Source organism: Falco peregrinus, chromosome 7 (genome assembly GCF_023634155.1).
Source record: "Falco peregrinus isolate bFalPer1 chromosome 7, bFalPer1.pri, whole genome shotgun sequence".
NCBI classification, from domain to species: Eukaryota; Metazoa; Chordata; class Aves; order Falconiformes; family Falconidae; genus Falco; species Falco peregrinus.
In genome coordinates, this window is record NC_073727.1 from 51095643 (window position 1) to 51113561 (window position 17919).

Here is a 17919-nt window from a genome sequence, read left to right on the forward strand (position 1 = left end):
CCCAGAAGGTGTTTCTCAAGTTTCAAACCCAATTACTCTAAAAACAAAGCCTTTATTGTGTTTGGCTTGAAGCTAAATAAACTCGAAATTCAAATATTTTTTTGAAAAGAATGGTCTGCTAATTGGTTTTGAGGTTTAAATATTCAAGCTTGTTTATTTCTCCTGCTTCCTTAAACGGTGTTTCAGAAACATTCCCGTTATTACAGTCTACTAAATCAGACTTATCAAAAAGGAAACATTTATTGATATCTTGAGAGATGTGTGTGTCTAATTAAGGCTGTGTTGCTGTGCATATTTTATATTAAAGTGAACGTTTCTTGCAATTTGACTTTAATCAGGTCTGAAGGGCCTTAATAAGTGTTTGGCTTCATCACTTATTTTTTTTCTCCTTTCCCCGGACTAAGCAAGGATGTACTGTATCAATTTGCAAAGTCACATCGTTTACCGTTGCCTGAGGAAGTTCTGCCACATGCTGTAGTATGTGTTCAATACATTTGTCCCTGGAAATGTTGGCAGCTGATACTAAATGCATTCTTGATGGAGCTGGTTGTAGATTGCCATTTTGCAGTGTGATTAGACTGCTACTTTGCTTATTTCTTGTCTATTTCATCCAATTTTACTTGGAACTAAGGTTCTAGAAGAAAAGAAAATATTTGCAGGTTTCTGAATTCCTGTTTTAGTTTGCAATTCACAAGCATTATTTTTTGTGGTTTTATTGTTGTGCAAGGTCCCTCTTTGTGCAGTTGCTGTTTACTTTCTTGTTTCACATACAGCTACCACTGTTAGAAAGAAATTAGATATCAAGTATGTAGCCATCAAAACCTCTGTCCTGTGCTTGGGTTCTACTTTTCTTGTGCCAGCCCTCACCTCTGTGGTTAACTTCATAAATAGTTTTGCCATGCTATAGCTTAAATGATACGGTATGTAACCTGATCTTAAAAGATAACTTAAAGAGAAACATCATATTTTAATATGTATGTGTATATATATATATATATATATATTCCTGTTATAACAGAAAGAGACTAGCTACTATTATTTTCTCTGTGAAGCACTATCAGTTTTGAGTGAAATGTTGTATATGCCTATGTGGAAATGTGTCCCAATTTTTAGAAGTGTCATTAATGATGCAAGAATAAGTATATCTAATTGCTTATAACATTTCTGTCAAATAGCTGTATAATAGATTATTATCTAAGTGTGCTGGCAGAGGGATGCAGTAATGCAGAATTCTTCTGCACAGTATATTTAAAAATATATATATACACACTCTACTACATATTAGTATACTTACAGATTCACACAGAAAAAAAAATATAAAATATATATATATGTGTGTGTGTGGAGCCAAAGGTTTCCTTTTCTTTTATCAGGCTTTTCTGAATTTTGGCAATCTTTGTGTTCCTACTCTAATTAGTAAACCATGTAATATCTTTAAAAGAAAGTTATGATCTGACTGTAATAGATGGTTTACATGTAACAGGTGATTTTTACCAGTGATACCATAATCCAAATAGACTTAGCAGATAAGAAGAGGTAGAAAGGAAAAATAGTTATTCCTCATTAATGGGGACGCTTAAGGATAGAACAAACCCGTGCTTTCCTCAGACTCACAGGGGGAGCATGTCTGCACTGAGAGACTAGGCAGTTGCAGGGAGCACGTCGCGGTGTTGGTGCTGTTCCAGTGGTGGAAGAGCCCTGGGACAGTTTTCCCCAAGGCCAGCTAGCACTATCCTGAAGACTTTCTGGGCACTATTTGATAGGCGACCACGCTGTGTTGGGTGGAATCTTAACATTATGGACACGGCCAGCCCAGGGTGCCTAGCGTTAAGTGACAGTCGGGTCCTGATCCTGTTTGGTTTACTTTTTAGAAGAGGTGCAGCCAGAAAATCTGTATTAAAAGTTGGTATTAATCCAGATTCCCTTTGTCTCATTCCAGCACCTTTCTAGATCATCACCCTCATTTATATGACATTATTCTTAAAAATCACCCTGGTAAAATGACTAAGGCAGTATTTAAAAAACAAAACAAACCCTTTTATATTTCTCATACAAACATCACAAAATGTTGATTTGTTTCCAGCTTTGATGATTTTATTTCTTTTGTGAAAACCAAGATGCCAAATGAAAGAAAGCAAAAGTGAACTTATTCAGAAATAAACTTTTAGAATGCTCCAAAATTAGATCATGTAATTAGCACTCAGGTTGTAAACATTAATATTTGGTGGAATTATACTTGTGCAAAAAAATTCAGTTCACTGAATTTTAGAAACACTAAAGGAACGATGCTTGAGGTTTCTGTAAGCTTTCTTCATTGATTTATTTCCTGATATTCAACAGTTCTTAAAACCAAAAGTCTCACCCTTTGCTGAAAAAATCCTTGACAAACAAATTAGCAATGGTTATTGCTTAAAAATGCCCAAAATGGAACGATGCCAAATTATTGTGTTCTGATATAGGAAATCTTTATTCTTCAAATGACAGTACAGGCTCCGTATTAGATTATTCTGCATTCTTCTTCAAATAAGTCTGCAAGTTTTGTCTGTATCTTTTTTACCTTTCAAATAATCACTTTGTATTTATAAAGTCTGCAGAGTCTGCTGGCAAAAGTAACAGGTAGGAAAACAGTTATCAAACAGAAGCCTGTTTTTTTGCCCTTCCCCTTTTACGTGGAGAAATTCAAACAGGAGAAAGCAGGATAAGAAAAATACTGTGCTTGGAGAGGAAAATGCTCCCAAATCCACTTTCCTCCTTCTAAGTCAGCACTGTTGATATTGGAAGCTGCTTGCTTGGAAGAACAACTGCTAATCTCCTGATGATCTCTGAATAAATCTGGAGTTGATTTGTGTAAGAGAGAGGAATGATGATCTCTTTTATTCCACCAGCATCTCACAGCCTTCCTGTTGCAACACTCAACCCTCAAAGGGATTCTGTACCTAAGGTAATACACATATTTGTGTCTAGAGGTGGGCTCAGGTTCCTTCATAAAAATTAATGAAGGTTAGGTGTTGGAAGGGTATTTCTGGAAACTAGATTTGCAGGGAGTCCTAATAGAACTAGGCTCATGAATCTGAATTACGAATCCGAACATTGCTTACACAGGAGAAGAAAAAAGTATGCATCGCCCATAGTAACTCGAGAAAATTTGTAGACCTGCTGCATCACTATTCTCAGAGATGATGAACCAACTTGTCCATATATTTTTCTTTTTAATGTTAGGGGAGAATGTCTTTTGAGAAATTTGTCTTAGGACATGCTATGCTAGACCTCTGAGCGCTTTGGTAATTGTGGCTTCAGTACTTTGTAGGCTTTCTGTCTGCCAGGGGCTCGAGGTGTATCTATCAGCAGAAATTGAAGCATCTGTGCGTACAGGAGACAGACAATTTTCACAATAGACATCTAAATCAGTTGTTTAGGCACCAAAGAGGAATACTGTAAGCATGTACATCAAACTCACAAAGAAAATGAATTGCCTTACAGGTTCCCTTTCAGTTCAGTTCAGTGCCATCCATGGAGATACACCTTCCGCCTGGGAGATGACTGTTACGCTAGTATGGAAACAGCTCGACTTCTTGCTTAGGCAGAGTGGCAGATCCCCTTTAGAATGCTGTGATTCAGCTGTAGGAAATTTCTTTTGAGAAGGGGAAAAAAAGGGTAAATTTATGCAGGAATCCATTCGGAAAAATCCTAGCCTAAAGATTAAATGGACTCAAGAAAGTACTTTCTTGAAAATACATGACTGCACCCCACTGCCTTCAGATAAAATGTGACAATGCTTAGAATCAGCCTTGGGAAAAAGGAAGATCGCTCATTTTTAGTGTTCACTGCAAAAGATGAGTGTTGAGAGAGCTTACCTGCAATTTGCAGTGGTGTGTGGGTTTATTATTTTTGTGATTTCTAAATTTAAGCAAAATTCAGACAGCGAAGAATAGCAAAAAATGTGAATTCTTTCACCTAGCAAACAGCTAACGGTGAGTTTCTGCTGTTGGAAATCTTAATGTCTGTTTGGTAATCCTGACAGCACTGTGATTTGGGTCCTTACAGTCAGTTCAATCAGTTCCATGTCTTTCCTCATGACCGTCCTCCCCCCATCCCCAGGAATGAGGATTTTGCACTGGGACCTGAAGTCTGAATCCACTGTAGGACCCCGATTCAGGAGAGCGAAGAATGTGCTCCTACCCTGGGTTCTTTTTAAAGCAAAACTTCACAAGGCAGAAGACTATTAGGTACGTTTGTGGTCTTACCTTTAAGAATCCACTGGAAGCGTTGCTATTTTATTTGTGCAATTGCATTTTGTGCATTTGCATCTGCTGGAAGCAGAGCTTATTCTAATAGGTTAGAAATCTGTGGATGCAAATGGGTTTCAGGAGAAGAAATAAGTGCTCAGCTTAGGTAACTAGTTTATATCTTATAATCTATTTAAAGAACTTTCTGGCTTCTCACATGGGTCCCTTTCTACATAAACTTCTGAGACCGGAGAAGGTGGCTTGTCCTTACAGTCAGTGAGCTGGGTGGAGATGCAGCTGCTGGGCACATGCGTACAATGTCTAGCTTAGCCTTGTTATCATTGCAAATTCTTGAATTTTCTGTGCCACTTCCTTTTGGGCAAAGTACAGATAATTGCCTTCCGCATTAACATGGCACTCCTGTGGACTACAACCTCATTGCTTTTTGGGATTTTGGGTTGGTTTTTTGAGGGGTATTTTTCTGGTGTTATAAATGATTGACTGACATACCTCCTCCCGGACTTATACCTATAGCTCATTGACATCTCTCACCCCAAAAAACTACTTTAATGACCTTGGCTTGTATGCCACTTCTTTCCTCCTCTCTTTGGGGGTGCCAATAGCTTAAAGGGAGCCAAAAAAACCCCTTACTCAAGCCAATGACACTTTTTTTTTCCCTTACTGTCTGCCATATAAAAGTATTCCGCTATATCTGCCTCTACTACTACTGCATCACTCTCCTCAGCTCCTCTGTTCTTTGCTTCCAATTCCTCCTCCTTCAAAGCTTATTCAATTATCTCATCTCCCTATTGCTCTTTTCTTCCAACATTTACCAGCTTGATGCATTTTCTTCATTCACCTATTAATCTGCTGTGGCCCATACATGTATATATAGAAGGAAGCCTTCCTCTCCCTGCAAACCCACCCACATTAAAAAACAACAACCCCCCAAGCAAGTAATTACACAGACATGCAAGTAAGTTTCAGTAAGATCCCACATAAGTGCTTCAATTTGCTCAGGCTGGACCAGTCCAGGTAAGTTTGAAATCTCCCCAGTTGCAAGCCAAAAAAAGATATATTTTTTTTTTTATCACTTTTAAGTTTAAGGGGTTTAAGTACTTCAACAATATCTAAAATTGTATCTGTGGCCACAACTGGCAATGTAGACTGACAGAAAGGGGGGGGGGGGGGGGGGGGGGGGAAGGCAAGAGGGAAAAGATGCAGGTTAATGGATGAAAGACTAAAAAAAGTGATATGATTTCAGTTGTCAAATAGTAGTTTTTTATTAGTTTGTATACAGCTTTGGTGTCTTAGGATCTGATAAGCAAAATCTGTTTTACTTAACCCTTGGGTATCATAGGCAAAGTCACTGAAAACGACAAAGTATCTGAAGATCATAAACAATAACTTCAGAATAAATAAACTGTAGATAGCTTTAATGGATTTAATTCCATATAAAATTGAATACCTTGGAAACGAACTACAATAAAAACATGAACATATTTATTAGGGCAATGTTTTATGAAATTCAGATAGGCATATTATAAATACTAAAACCAGAACCTAGACAGTGAAATACTATTGCACTTGAAGAGCTAAGACTTAACATTCTGCAATTGCTTCAGTAAATTTTTAACAGATAACACAAAAGCACATTTCAAGATCCTATGTTCTGGTTCACCAATGTGATTTACTGTCCCACTGGTATGAGTTAAGGCCCTGTCTGCCACAGCTATGTGTGCATCGGAGAACAGAGATGATTAAAGGTTGAAGAAATGAGTCTTCTTGACAACACAGCATTAAAAGAATTAATATATCCATATTTCAGTTCTAGTATTTTAATGTAATATAGCCTTCCATCTATTACAAGCATGTTCCTTAAGTTACAGTTTTGAACTACCCATTCTGAAAATAAATTCATACTCTAGTATATCTAGCTATAATCTCAGTATATTCTATGTATTAAATTTAGGAAAAATGTCAGTTTAGTTTCCAGAAAAAACCCTGTTTCATAAAATCTAAGCCTCCTAAATAGAAGTACTGAAGTTAGCAAAATCATAGCAAAACCAACTTTATTCAATTATTTGACTTGTAGCTCAAATTAAATGATACTTTACTGCACCTTGTATCATACAAAAAATATGTATCATTTTTATTAGTACTGATATTAAAGAAAAGTTGTACAGGACTGAAGCTTTCCTTTTTCTTCATTACTGAAAATAAATCCAGTTAAGACTTTTTAGACAAGCTTTCCTTTTTCAATTAACATGTTTTATTTTAAATTTATTCAGAGCTGAAACAAGAGTTACATTTGCAGCTGAGGAAAGGAAAGATGAAACTTTGTTCTTTCTTTTGTGCTCAGCCATACAATTTATTTTTCTCCTGGCAACAGATTTTAAATCTGCCTTTTTTTTTTTTTTTTCCATGGGAACTGTTTTAGCAAGGGCTGACATTAGAGCTGACAATGCTTTGTGTGTTTTTTTTTTTTCCTTTTGCCTGGTTTCTGTGTCTGTGTGTGCAGGCATGCATTCATTAACGTAATTCCTCAACATTCAACAAGAGTGCATCATAAACCACAGGAAAAAAGCCTCATAAATATTTAGATCCTCCATCTACCTTCCAAAAGTAAAGTGAAAAAGAGTATTTAGTGAAGACTGGGTTTGAGTTCATCTGCATATGAACTGAAAGGGAGTACAAAAGGATGAAAAGGTGGTGGAAAGGAGCATACAAACCCCATAGTCTCCAGGGGGCCATTCATCTTGTTCTTGTCAATACAATCCCAGTCTCACTGCTTGGCTGTTTTCTGCGCATGACCCAACAGACTAGTTTTGCAAAGACAACGTTGCAAAGGATGTGTATGCTTTCTTCCTAGTTTTGTTCTACCCTGTAATTTTTTTGAGAGGAGAAGCAAAACACTTCACGTTTCGGAAGCTGAAGAAATTCAGAGAAATGCTTCTCTACTTGTTCGCAGTTCACACACTGACATACAAACTTAAAACATTTACATAAAAGGACACGTAGGTTACATGAAAAGCAGTTTTAGGTAGTCTGACAATTAATAAGAGGCAATGAGATCACAATGTAGTTTAAACCGTATTATCTGCTGTACAGCTACTAACCCATATAATTTAGACCAAGTGCTGTATATATTTATATATATAACTACTATTTCTAACAAACACTGTCAAAACATCCAAAATTACAGATAAAAAAATATAACAATAATAAAATTTGGTATTTAATGTATTTTCATAATTGAATCATGTGGCTTTTCACATAATTGTTTAAGCTGGAAGGGACCTCTTGAGATCATCTAGTCCAACCCCAGGTATGAAATTCTGAATTTTTTTTATTTTTAAACCTGAGGGAATCTGTAATACTTTCCAATTTTTTTTTTCATGATTTAAGATCAAATTATTTTTGAAGGATTACATCACACTACCTACATGCAATGACTTGTGATCTACAATTGCTGTGCTTGGGTATCCTTTTCAGCTAAAAGGTCATGAAGGCCACGAACCAGTTAAGTCTGTAATTAGACACAAATAATGATTCACACATAACAGAATTCTTGATCATAAGCAGACAAAAGGGCAGGTTTTTGATTGCTGCAAGGACAAAGTTAGAATGAAATAATGTAACTCAATTCCTTAAGCTCCACATCAATCATATGAATTGCATTACAGGAGAATTACATCAATACTATATGCAAAATGGTCATTTTAGTCACATAATACAATATTCGCTTATCTTACTATATTGCTAATCTACTATTTTGTACTTGTGATAACAGAAAAGTCCAAGTACTTCTTTCAAATTGATCTCTTATTTCAGTTTCTTAAATGAACTCAGTGGGGTTTTCTTTTTTTTCATTGGTTTTTATTAGCAGACAACCCCAAAACCCTATTACTGGAGCAAAATAGTGAACATGTCTGGGCATGTGAGCTGCTATGACTCTCCCACTGATCACCTGTCAATCTAATACAAAGGACTCCACCTACATTGACAAACTTCTAATGAAGTACCAAGATATATCTGCAGCCAGAGGGATAACTGATTTCACTACTAAACCGTAAGACAGGTGCTTACAAACTTCAAAATGGGAAAAAAGATCAGTTATGCCTCTAGTAATGAGAATCAGACGAATACCTATAGACTACCTGGAAGGAAAACCAAGGTAGGAATGGATACTTTAATTGACTTGCAAAGGGGAAGCCCACCTTCTGGCTTGAAAACTGGCTGCCTATGTGATGACTTTTTAAAAGCAAGTAGAAAAATTCTAGAGACGGGGAAATGCTTTACATCAAGCAGTGCTGCCTCCACCTCTAACAGAGAAGTGGTTTGCCCGCTTCCCATATAACAGGGACTTTCCAGACCTTTCTAGGGTGGGAAGAAGGCAGACTGCCCTACTTGGATTACTTAATACCTGTTTTCATGGTGACCTTCTTTAAGCATTGCTACACAAACTGGCTGGCAGTGTATACTCTATTGAGAAACCTACTTTTGCATTTCTCTGCTCCTTAAGCTGATAGGGTAACGGTTCTTCAGTCCCATCAGGATTTGGAGTGTGCACTAAACCCAGAAAACTGTCACACTTGTTCTGTGAAAAGAAACCCCTGTAATCAATGTAATTTAATAACCTCTCTTTCATAGTTTAACAAGTTATGTAAATACCTGAAAGGTGAAACTGTCCATGAAACTTTCAAATATGTATTTTTTAACAAATAGAATACCGTAAGAGATAAATTTAACTTTTCAGTGATCATCTTTATTTATAAATGACACAATTCCATAACATAAAGCTGCTAATAAAGAAAGTGGACTTAAAAACTTCTACAAGTTATAAGAGAAGTTGTAGCATGTACATGGAAACTTGTCAGGTTCTAAATGAACAGAGTACTTAAGAGTTACATGAACTGGATCTGTACCAGTCATTTGAACCTACAGGAAATTTCCGTTCCCTGTATTTCAGTCACAATCAGAGACCACACACAAAACATTTCAAACTAAGAATAATACAAATTTATGAGAATTTGAGAGAAGGCTCAAAAGTGTAACTTCCAGACACTTCAAATTCAGCTGCAGTGATTTTATTTTTTTTATCACACCACTGTATCAAAATCTGGGTGATTACTCCATTTTGCCTCTGCACCATAGTGCACTTTTCAGCCTACTCCCTTGCCCCTCTACTCCGTGTCTGTCCAACACCATGACTCGATGAATGTAGAATACTAACACATTTCTGAAAGCCGAAGCTAGGGAACAACTGCATTACCTTCAACTGAGTAACTTAGTTCGTGTCAAGGTCCTGAACCCAAGCTGTGGTTCAGACTGGTCTGAGAACAGAAGTGGTTAACAGGAAAACATTTCTGCATGCTTACAGTGCGGTTCAGCTGACTGCTCAACGGTTTGCAGTGGCCGCTCCAGACGTCCAAAAGTGTAAGACACCTGCACAGACCTGGCAGATGTGATAAAGGAACTATGAGAGAAAAGTGATCTTTTGGAGGTTCAAGAGGAATACCATAAGGCAAGTGAATCCCACCCTTTACTGCGCTGATAAGCTTGTAACAATGAATTATCATCATCAAGCAACGAACTCATTTTAAATAATAACCAGACACAGTATTAGCTCAATAAGATCATATGATCTTTTATGAAGTGACTGTAGCTCAAAATGAGTCAGAACTCCCAGATTAGCTAGCAATCCAGAAACGTTCACCTTTTGGCTTTGAGCCCAGGAGCTGTGTTTTACTGATTGTTGTGACTTGTCCTCTGAGCTCTGGTGACAGTCAGATAGGGACTCAGGATGCACCAGCCTACAAATGCCAACAAAGATGGCAGGAGAACTGGGATACTTCCTGTTTCTATCAGGAAATCCTGAATTTATCCAAGTGCTTAAGCAATAATTTTCTGCAATTTTATAATGGCTTTCATCCAAGCAACTTGGAGTACTTTATTACAAAGCACTTCATAGCTTCTGAAGAGTACCAAAGTATGAAACGAGCTGTGGGGCATGTAACTACAACTTACGTGATTACTGTATTCCAGGGAAGACCTGCCACACTCAACAGAAAGACTGCAGGTAGGAGGAACTAATAGGAGACAGTAAGTCATTCATGAACAAAACAAAGTTCAGGCTTTCTAAAGTGAAAAAGGATCATAAAAAAATACTAGGAGATTGACACTGCTGTTTCCTTTCAGAGAAAAGTCACAAATACCCATGAACAGATAGAGGAGGGAGCGGGCTTCTGGGGATACTACAGCACTGGGGCACAGTGGTCTTCACGTGGGTAGTCAACAACCACTGTAGCACTGCTCTCTGTCCTCTCCTTTCCATGAACACTGCTGAACGATTCTGCCTCACCTCCAAAAGCTTGTAAGATTCATATTGCTTGGCCCCTCTCTCTTCTCATAGCTTTAACTCCAGATACTTCTCTTCACCGTTAAAGCACGAAAAAGGATTTGTATTTAACAAAGGCTTGGAAAATACGAAGTATTTGGGGGGGGGGGGGCAGATTTCTTATCAGGAAAAAGATTCTAGATTTTTCAGCTGCTTAAATTTATTAAAACACCCAACCAATACAGATGTTTCTTGCTCATTACCAAAAGATTTTTAAAAATGCAAAGTTTTCTTATAATTTGTTTTGCTGTTTTCTGTCCAGCTAAATATAAGCTCCTTGGGTAAGAACTGCTGCTCTTTGAGTACTGAACATGAAGAAGCATAAGCAACACACCACTAGCAATCCCTCAGTGTACGTCAATATACATACACATTTGTATTTCTGATATGTAAAAAGGAAAAGTTAAATTAATGCATTAGTTACATTTTAAGCTCTACTTGGTTTTACTAGTCATTAAGAGGAATGGTTAATTTAAATCTATTTACAAAGGCTGAAAAAATTTAATTTATATTCAACAGTAACCAACTTACTATGGTATTTTACCAAAAGATGGTGCTCCTGAAAAAGCAGTTCCTTCAAAACTTTAACTGTCAGCTCTTTGCCACTGTGGTTGCCAAAATAAATCTGTAAATTTCCCTGACATTAACTTTGTATCTTTTATTATTATTATTATTATTAATCTTACAGTGAAGGCAGAAACACTTCTCACTATGGTAAAAATACTTCCAATTACCTATTTTACACAGAACTATGTCTTGAAACATTGTATTTTTAGTTACACATTGCAAACAATAAAAGCTGCTGAGGGCACTACTGTAGCTGAGGTGACTGCATCAATTAAAATGGACGATGTTATCCTGGATAGTTTTAAGGTTAGACATCTAGTACAAACTGGATAGAAGGTAAAAAGCCAAGTATATCTGAAATAACGTCCAAGATATCCTTAATATCCTTTATTTGCAAATATCCCAATTACCGTAGTCTTTTGAACTAGAAGGTGTGTTAGCTGGACTCCCACGCCAGGTATTACATTTAACAATGGCCAGTTCAGTGACTCCACAGAGTTAGGCAGCACTTACAGTAAAACATACTCACTGCTACTCCCACTTTTGCAAAGTGTGGCACAGGCTGGCTCACAAAGTATTTCCATACATGAGTTTTCCAAAAGGGACAGGCCAGAAGCCATTTTAAATTCTCTGCTATGCAAGTCCGGAGCTGTATAACAAAGGTAGTAGTACTAATTTTATGACTGCACAGGCAGAAAGTGTAGTACCTAACACACTAACTGAAGCTATAGGACTAGGACTATGCATGGGATTAGAAACACTCCAAACACACGTGGTGTACTTCAAGAGATTATTTGGCTTCTTTCAGTGAGCTAGGAAGGGTATCCATTAGTTATGATCCAACAGTAAAATGCACAAAAAAAATGCAAGTGTTTTTAAATTACAACATGTAGGGAAGTTTATGAGCTCAGAGGTAAAACATACCTTCAAAATACAGGATTCAAGTATGTTCTGTGAATAATTAGTTTTTCCCCTCATAGCTTTTAAATTTAAAGTGCTGTTATGAACCAAATGATAAAGTGGGTGAATTTTACGTTTACAATGTAGTACCTTGATTTAGTTTTATTACTCTAATTGCTGGTAATTTTTTCTTTTCTATGCTTTCTCAGGTTGCTTTTCTTTCCCTCCTCCTGTTTTCTACCTTTCTCAGCAGCATTGTAGTAAAACTGGCATACATGAGACTTCATTTTCATCTCCTCCTGAAAAGCGCAAAATGAAATCAATCTCAGCTTTGGTTTTAATGCACAGAGATTTCTTGGGAGCCCAGAACTACCATCCTCTCTAGACACACACACCTTTTCTTGTTGCTATTATGCCATCTTTTCCGGAGAAAAGCCCACATAGTGGTACATAAAGAAACCACATGTACAGACATTACTTACCCATGGAAATTATCTACTTAAAAATCCGATCTGCTAGGTGATTAATCTACAGCAATCTTGAACACTGATGTAATACATTCAACTCCATATTGATTTACATCTTTTCCACGCATAACCATGACTATTTGGTAGTTAGATAAAAAATGAAGTCCAACACAGAGATACCCATGCCCTCCTTAACTACTGAGAGTTAAACAAAATGCTTAATGTTTTATGAAGCAGAATTTAGGCCCCTCCATCCTATCTGCGTAACAGCACCCTATCACAGTAACTTAAGGCATATGGAATACATAACTCACCAAGAAAACAGCCAGGCATGTGATATTTATATCAGACCATCAGGTCAAAGACGGAAAATACATTTTTGTTTGACTTAGCAACTTAACTGCATAATTAATACACAGCCACAGGAACAGTGAGAATGCAGCTCTTCCTACTCTTGTCTAAGAGGATGAATCACAAAGACATCTCTTCTTTTGGCTCCTTTACTCCAACCTGAGGAATGGCCAGTTTTAATAGGAGTGAGTGATACTGTCAGTTACTACACTCTTCTTCACAGCTGTACAGCTTGAAGTACCCAAGTGTAAAATATGCAAATCTGAATCCTTCCAGACTAAGGTATGCTCAAAACCTGTATCTTCCATTTCTTCAGCGATCACTTAGCATCAATAGTGGACAAATTTAGGCATTGTCTCTTAAGATCACACACAGAATTCAGAAATGTCCATCCTTAGACTATGAACAGTATGTCATCTGCTAATTACTTTGAATGATGCACTACTATATCTTCTGTTTGAAGAGTTACCTGTCAGACTGGCTTAATGTCAAAGGAAATCCATTTTTGATGTCAGATACCACAGAATTTCTATGTAATTCGTTCTTGAGATTTTTAGTCTGGCTCTAGACCTTATTCTGTTCACATGTTAATCACCTTGCAGAGATGAATGAATTTCAGATATTCATCTGGTAGTGGCCACATCTGACTGCTGCATTACAGTTATAGCAGCTACAACCTTATACACCATGAACGATTCAATACTGAATCACAAACACAGTATATTTTTCTCAAGTGTCTGTAACAGGTAAGTGAAGAATTGGTTCTTTCCCTGAAGAAGAGTAGCATAGCACATTGGTACCTTCCTCTTACAGACAGCATGGCAGAAGGCTGATGACATCCAACTGCATATGCCTGCGATTTGGTCAGAGATGCTGGAAGTAACAGCCAAAACTTTAACTAGAACAGTATGCTTCCCAGTAGTCATCAGCCTTCAGCATTCCTATTTCCCAAGGTGGTATCAGCTATGAACATTAAAGCAGTAATTGAATTTGCTTTTTATGATCATTGCAGGCCTTTACTGTAACATAGAGGCTGCTGCTGGCATTATCGTAATTTTTCTTACTTCAAGATTAGATTAATGCAATAAAACTTCACTGTAAAAGAGAAGCTGTTGCAGAATACTACAGGTTACAAGATACAAGAAGGGCTACATAGGTAAAAACACAAAAGTTCAAGATAGGGACCTTTAATTGCATCTAGACAGAAGTTAAGGCATTGGGTAGTTAGTTACCTAACAAACAGGATTTGGTTACCTTGAAACAAACCAACCTCTCCCCACTCCCCGCCCTCGCCCCATCAATACCACACAACCACTCCCCCTTATCCACAGGACCAGTTTACCCAGCCCTGTGTGTGTCCCCCCCACCTCCCCACCCATTTCTTCCCCCATGGGAAAACTGCAAAGTTCAACACAGTGCAAAGAGTATTTCTAGCACCTCTAGATCAGGCTGTAGACACACCAGTCTTGATGGGAGATAAACGTTCTCACAGCTCTTTAACCAGAACTAATTCAACTTTAATCTCCCATGCACTCTTAAACCAGCCTTTCCTGGGATATGGAACTGTGGGAAGGTAAAGGCAGAGAGAAGAACATAAGATACACTGAGAGGAGCTTTTAGGTAGCTTTCTTGTTTTTACTGTGTACTTGATGAAGAAATGTATCATGCTGATTCACTTATTTAAAACTAATGTTATCTGTATTTTGTTCAAGCATTCAGCTTTTCCAAGGGCATTTTTCCAAAGATATAAATTGGAGTCCTTAAGTATTTAAGAAAAACCCTCATCCATGATTCTTCCATGAGTCATTTATGGCTAATTACATGGGGAGCTTGAGCACACAGCTTTGCCTCAATTTCTATACTGTTCAGACTGAGAAAATACTTCATGTTAACACAGAGGAAACTAGAGCCCGAGTTTTGCATAGCACTGCATGAGTGATTCCTCAGTAACTGCTGGCGTGCATCTTCTTTCTCTCCAATAAATAATGCAGAATAGCTTAGGATAAGCTGTATCGTTCCTATTAGAAGGTAAGACAACTGATAGGTAGCGGACAACAACTTGTGTGGGTGTTTCTTACCTTGTATTCTCTGCTCGTATTCAAACACTGAAAGTACCTTACAAACAGGAATCAATAATGAAGTGGTATGGGAACACCAGATCTGCTAGAAAAAAGTCTCCATGTGGTATTTTTACTGTGAGAATCAGCAGTCCGGAACAATTATTCTAACATTATCTAAGTCCATCTAATTTTAAGATGAAAGCCTGCCGTCTGATGGATGCCCTTAATCAAACTGAAGCAATAGCAAGTTTTCACAAGGTTAAAAAAAGCCTTCAGTCACTGGTTAAAAATTAGCAAATAAAAGACTACAAAAATGCATCATCTTTTCAGAATGAACTACAATAAATAACAAGGATGGCAATTTTGTTAAGCTTATAAGGTTGTTCCAGTTTTAAAAGGGGGTTGAAAAAAGGGTAAATGCAATCTTGTTACTAAATAGAAACTGTATTGTTTCATCATCCACAGCCATACTGCAGCGTGCTTTGGGCATGCGATTGATGGATAGAATCTATATTAGAAAAAATGGTTTGTAACATTGCTACTCCTTCTTTGATAACAAAGATAATATTTTATTGCTGATTACACACTTATAAAATGATGGAAGCAGTAAGTCTGACTTATCTTGCAGAAGTCATTAATTTTTATCTAATGTAAACAGAACCCTGACACGAAATAAAAATTCTCACATGCAAATAATGAGTTCTACATGTTTGCAGGGGAAAGATACAATGAAGACTAGAAGAAATACAATAATGCATGACATTTTTCCCATTACGAGAACTACACTTTCTCATCATTTTTTGTCAACGTGCACCTTTGAGGAAGGGTAGAACACCACTGCTTGGCAGCACTCGATAAAACTGCTCGCATATCACGATGACAACGTCTCTGCTTCTTTTTAGTTTTTAGAAACATCGTTCATTGCGATTAACCTAGTATTTAAAGCTTCTTCAAATACTGTGCTTCAAATGTATGAAAATCCATTTGAAGTTTTACAGAACTTCAGGCGAAAGCTAACTTTAGTCTTATTAAAAACGATCGTTTTCAGCGAACTAGACGAAGCATGAAGCGATTTTTACCTAGTTTTATAACGTAAATTCTACCAAGCTACTGCAAATTGCAGCGAAGCTTTCTCACGACTTCCTCAGTAGTAAAAACCAAGCCAGAACACCCCGCAGCTGCGCGGGGAAGGAGGATACGTACAAGCAACCGCGCCGCGCTGCTTCGCCGCCGCGGCTGTAGCAGCCCGAGCACCGAGCGGCGGTTCCGGTGGCCGGATGCTGCTGCTCCCGTCGCGTCGCTATCCACAGCGTCGCCCAGCCGCGGCTGCCGCCAGCACACGGGCTGCCCTGCCAGCACGGAGGGCGCCCGCCCCGGCCAGGAGGGCAGTGCCGCGAAGGCGGGCGGGCCGCAGGCGGGGGCCGCCGTCCTCTCTGCGAGGCCGAGCGTGCGGGGGAAGGGGCGCGCGTAGGGCCGGGCCGGGGCCGCCCGCACTGCTCCCCAGCCCCGCAGGCCCAGCGGCGGGCAGTCCCGCAGGCCCCGCACCCCTCCGCCGCCGGGACGCCGCTCCCACAGCACGGCGGCGGAGGGGGGCGGAAGAAAAGAGAGTGCAGCGCCCGCCACCACCGCGGGCCGGTCACGGCTCACCGCCGCGGTGCCCCCCAGCCCCTCCGCCGGGCCGCCCGCTTTACCGATTGGAAATCTCTCCTCGCGCCGCTCCGCCACCCGCGCCGCCCCTCGCCCGCGGGCGCATGCGCGGCAGCCACCCGCCGCCCGCGCCCCCCCCCCGGCCCCGCCGCTCGGCTGCGCCCCTCCGCCGCGCGGGACCGCGGCCACGCGAAGCGCCGGCGCTGTTGTAAACACCGGATGCACGCGCGCCTCTGTGGGGCTCGCCCCGCCCCCGCGGGGCACGTGACCCGCCGCCCCCCCCCTCCCCCCCGCGCGGAACGGGCGAAGCCGCGCGGCTCCGGCTGCTTAGCGGAGCTCTGTGCGCGCGCGTGTTCCCGCGGGGCGGGGGTGGGGGGAGGCGCGCGGGAGTAGCACGCGATGCTGCGCGTCCGCACGCAGACGCTTGCAGGGGGGGCGTGGTCGGTAGGGGGCGGAGGAGGCGGAGGAGGAGGACAGCCCCCTCCGGCCCGTGCGGCGCCCCCCGCACCCCCGCCGCGCCGGGCCGGGCCCTACGAGCGGAAAGGGAGGGAAGGCTGGCTCCGCCAAGCGGCGCTGCCTCCGCCGCCCGCCGAGAAAGGGCCGCCCCGCCCCGGGCCCGCCCCCCGGCATGTCCCCACCCCGCGGGCCCTGCCCCCTCCCCTCCTGCCGCCGCCGCTGCTGCTGCTGCTGCCAGCGCAGCCTGAACTGAAGCGAACTCCGGAGCGAACTGAGGAGAAGTGAGGAGGCGGCGGCGGGGCTGAGACTCACCAGCCACAGGCAGCGGCGGCGGGAGGGCGGGCGGGCGGGCGGAAGGCGGAGAGGAGGACACGCCAGGCGCAGCGCGGCGGCAACAACAGCGGCGGCGGCGGCAACAGCGGAGCGGCACCGGCGGCGGCTCCTTGGAAGCGGCAGCCGAGCCAGCAGCGCCCGCCCGCCCCGCTCGTCCCCTCCCTCCCCCGCCGCGGAGACAGGGGGCAGCGCCGAGAGGAGAAGCCGGGCTCAGCGTGTGTGTGCGCGGGAGGAGGAGGAGGAGGAGGGGGGCGACACCGAGGACTGCGCCGGCCGAGGGCGCACGGAGCAGGGAAGCGGCGGCGGCGGCACCACCGAGAGGCGGCGGCGGGTCCTTGTGCCCGGGGAGGAGGGCGCAGCCCGCACGGGGGTTTCTACCGAGTTTCCTCTTTTTTTCGGTCCCTGGGACTCGGCGGCGGGTCTGCGTTTGCCTCCGGATTTGAATCCTCCTCCTTCTCCTCCTTCCTCGGGGAAGCTCCCCTCCCCGCCCCCCTCCCCTCCCCCACCGCCTC

The 17919-nt window shown here is 41.4% G+C and overlaps 1 protein-coding gene across 1 annotated transcript; it reads right to left on the bottom strand.

Annotated features, from left to right (window-relative positions):
• Positions 1-2068: 2068 nt before the first annotated feature.
• On the bottom strand, positions 2069-17248 carry LOC114010348 (laforin-like). The gene is made up of 4 exons (XM_055810538.1): positions 17239-17248; positions 16175-16941; positions 3458-3631; positions 2069-3360 (listed from the first exon to the last, which is right to left on the bottom strand). The coding sequence occupies exons 1-3, from the start codon at positions 17246-17248 to the stop codon at positions 3494-3496; spliced, it is 915 nt and encodes a 304-aa protein (XP_055666513.1). The 3' UTR covers positions 2069-3360; positions 3458-3493.
• Positions 17249-17919: the final 671 nt, after the last annotated feature.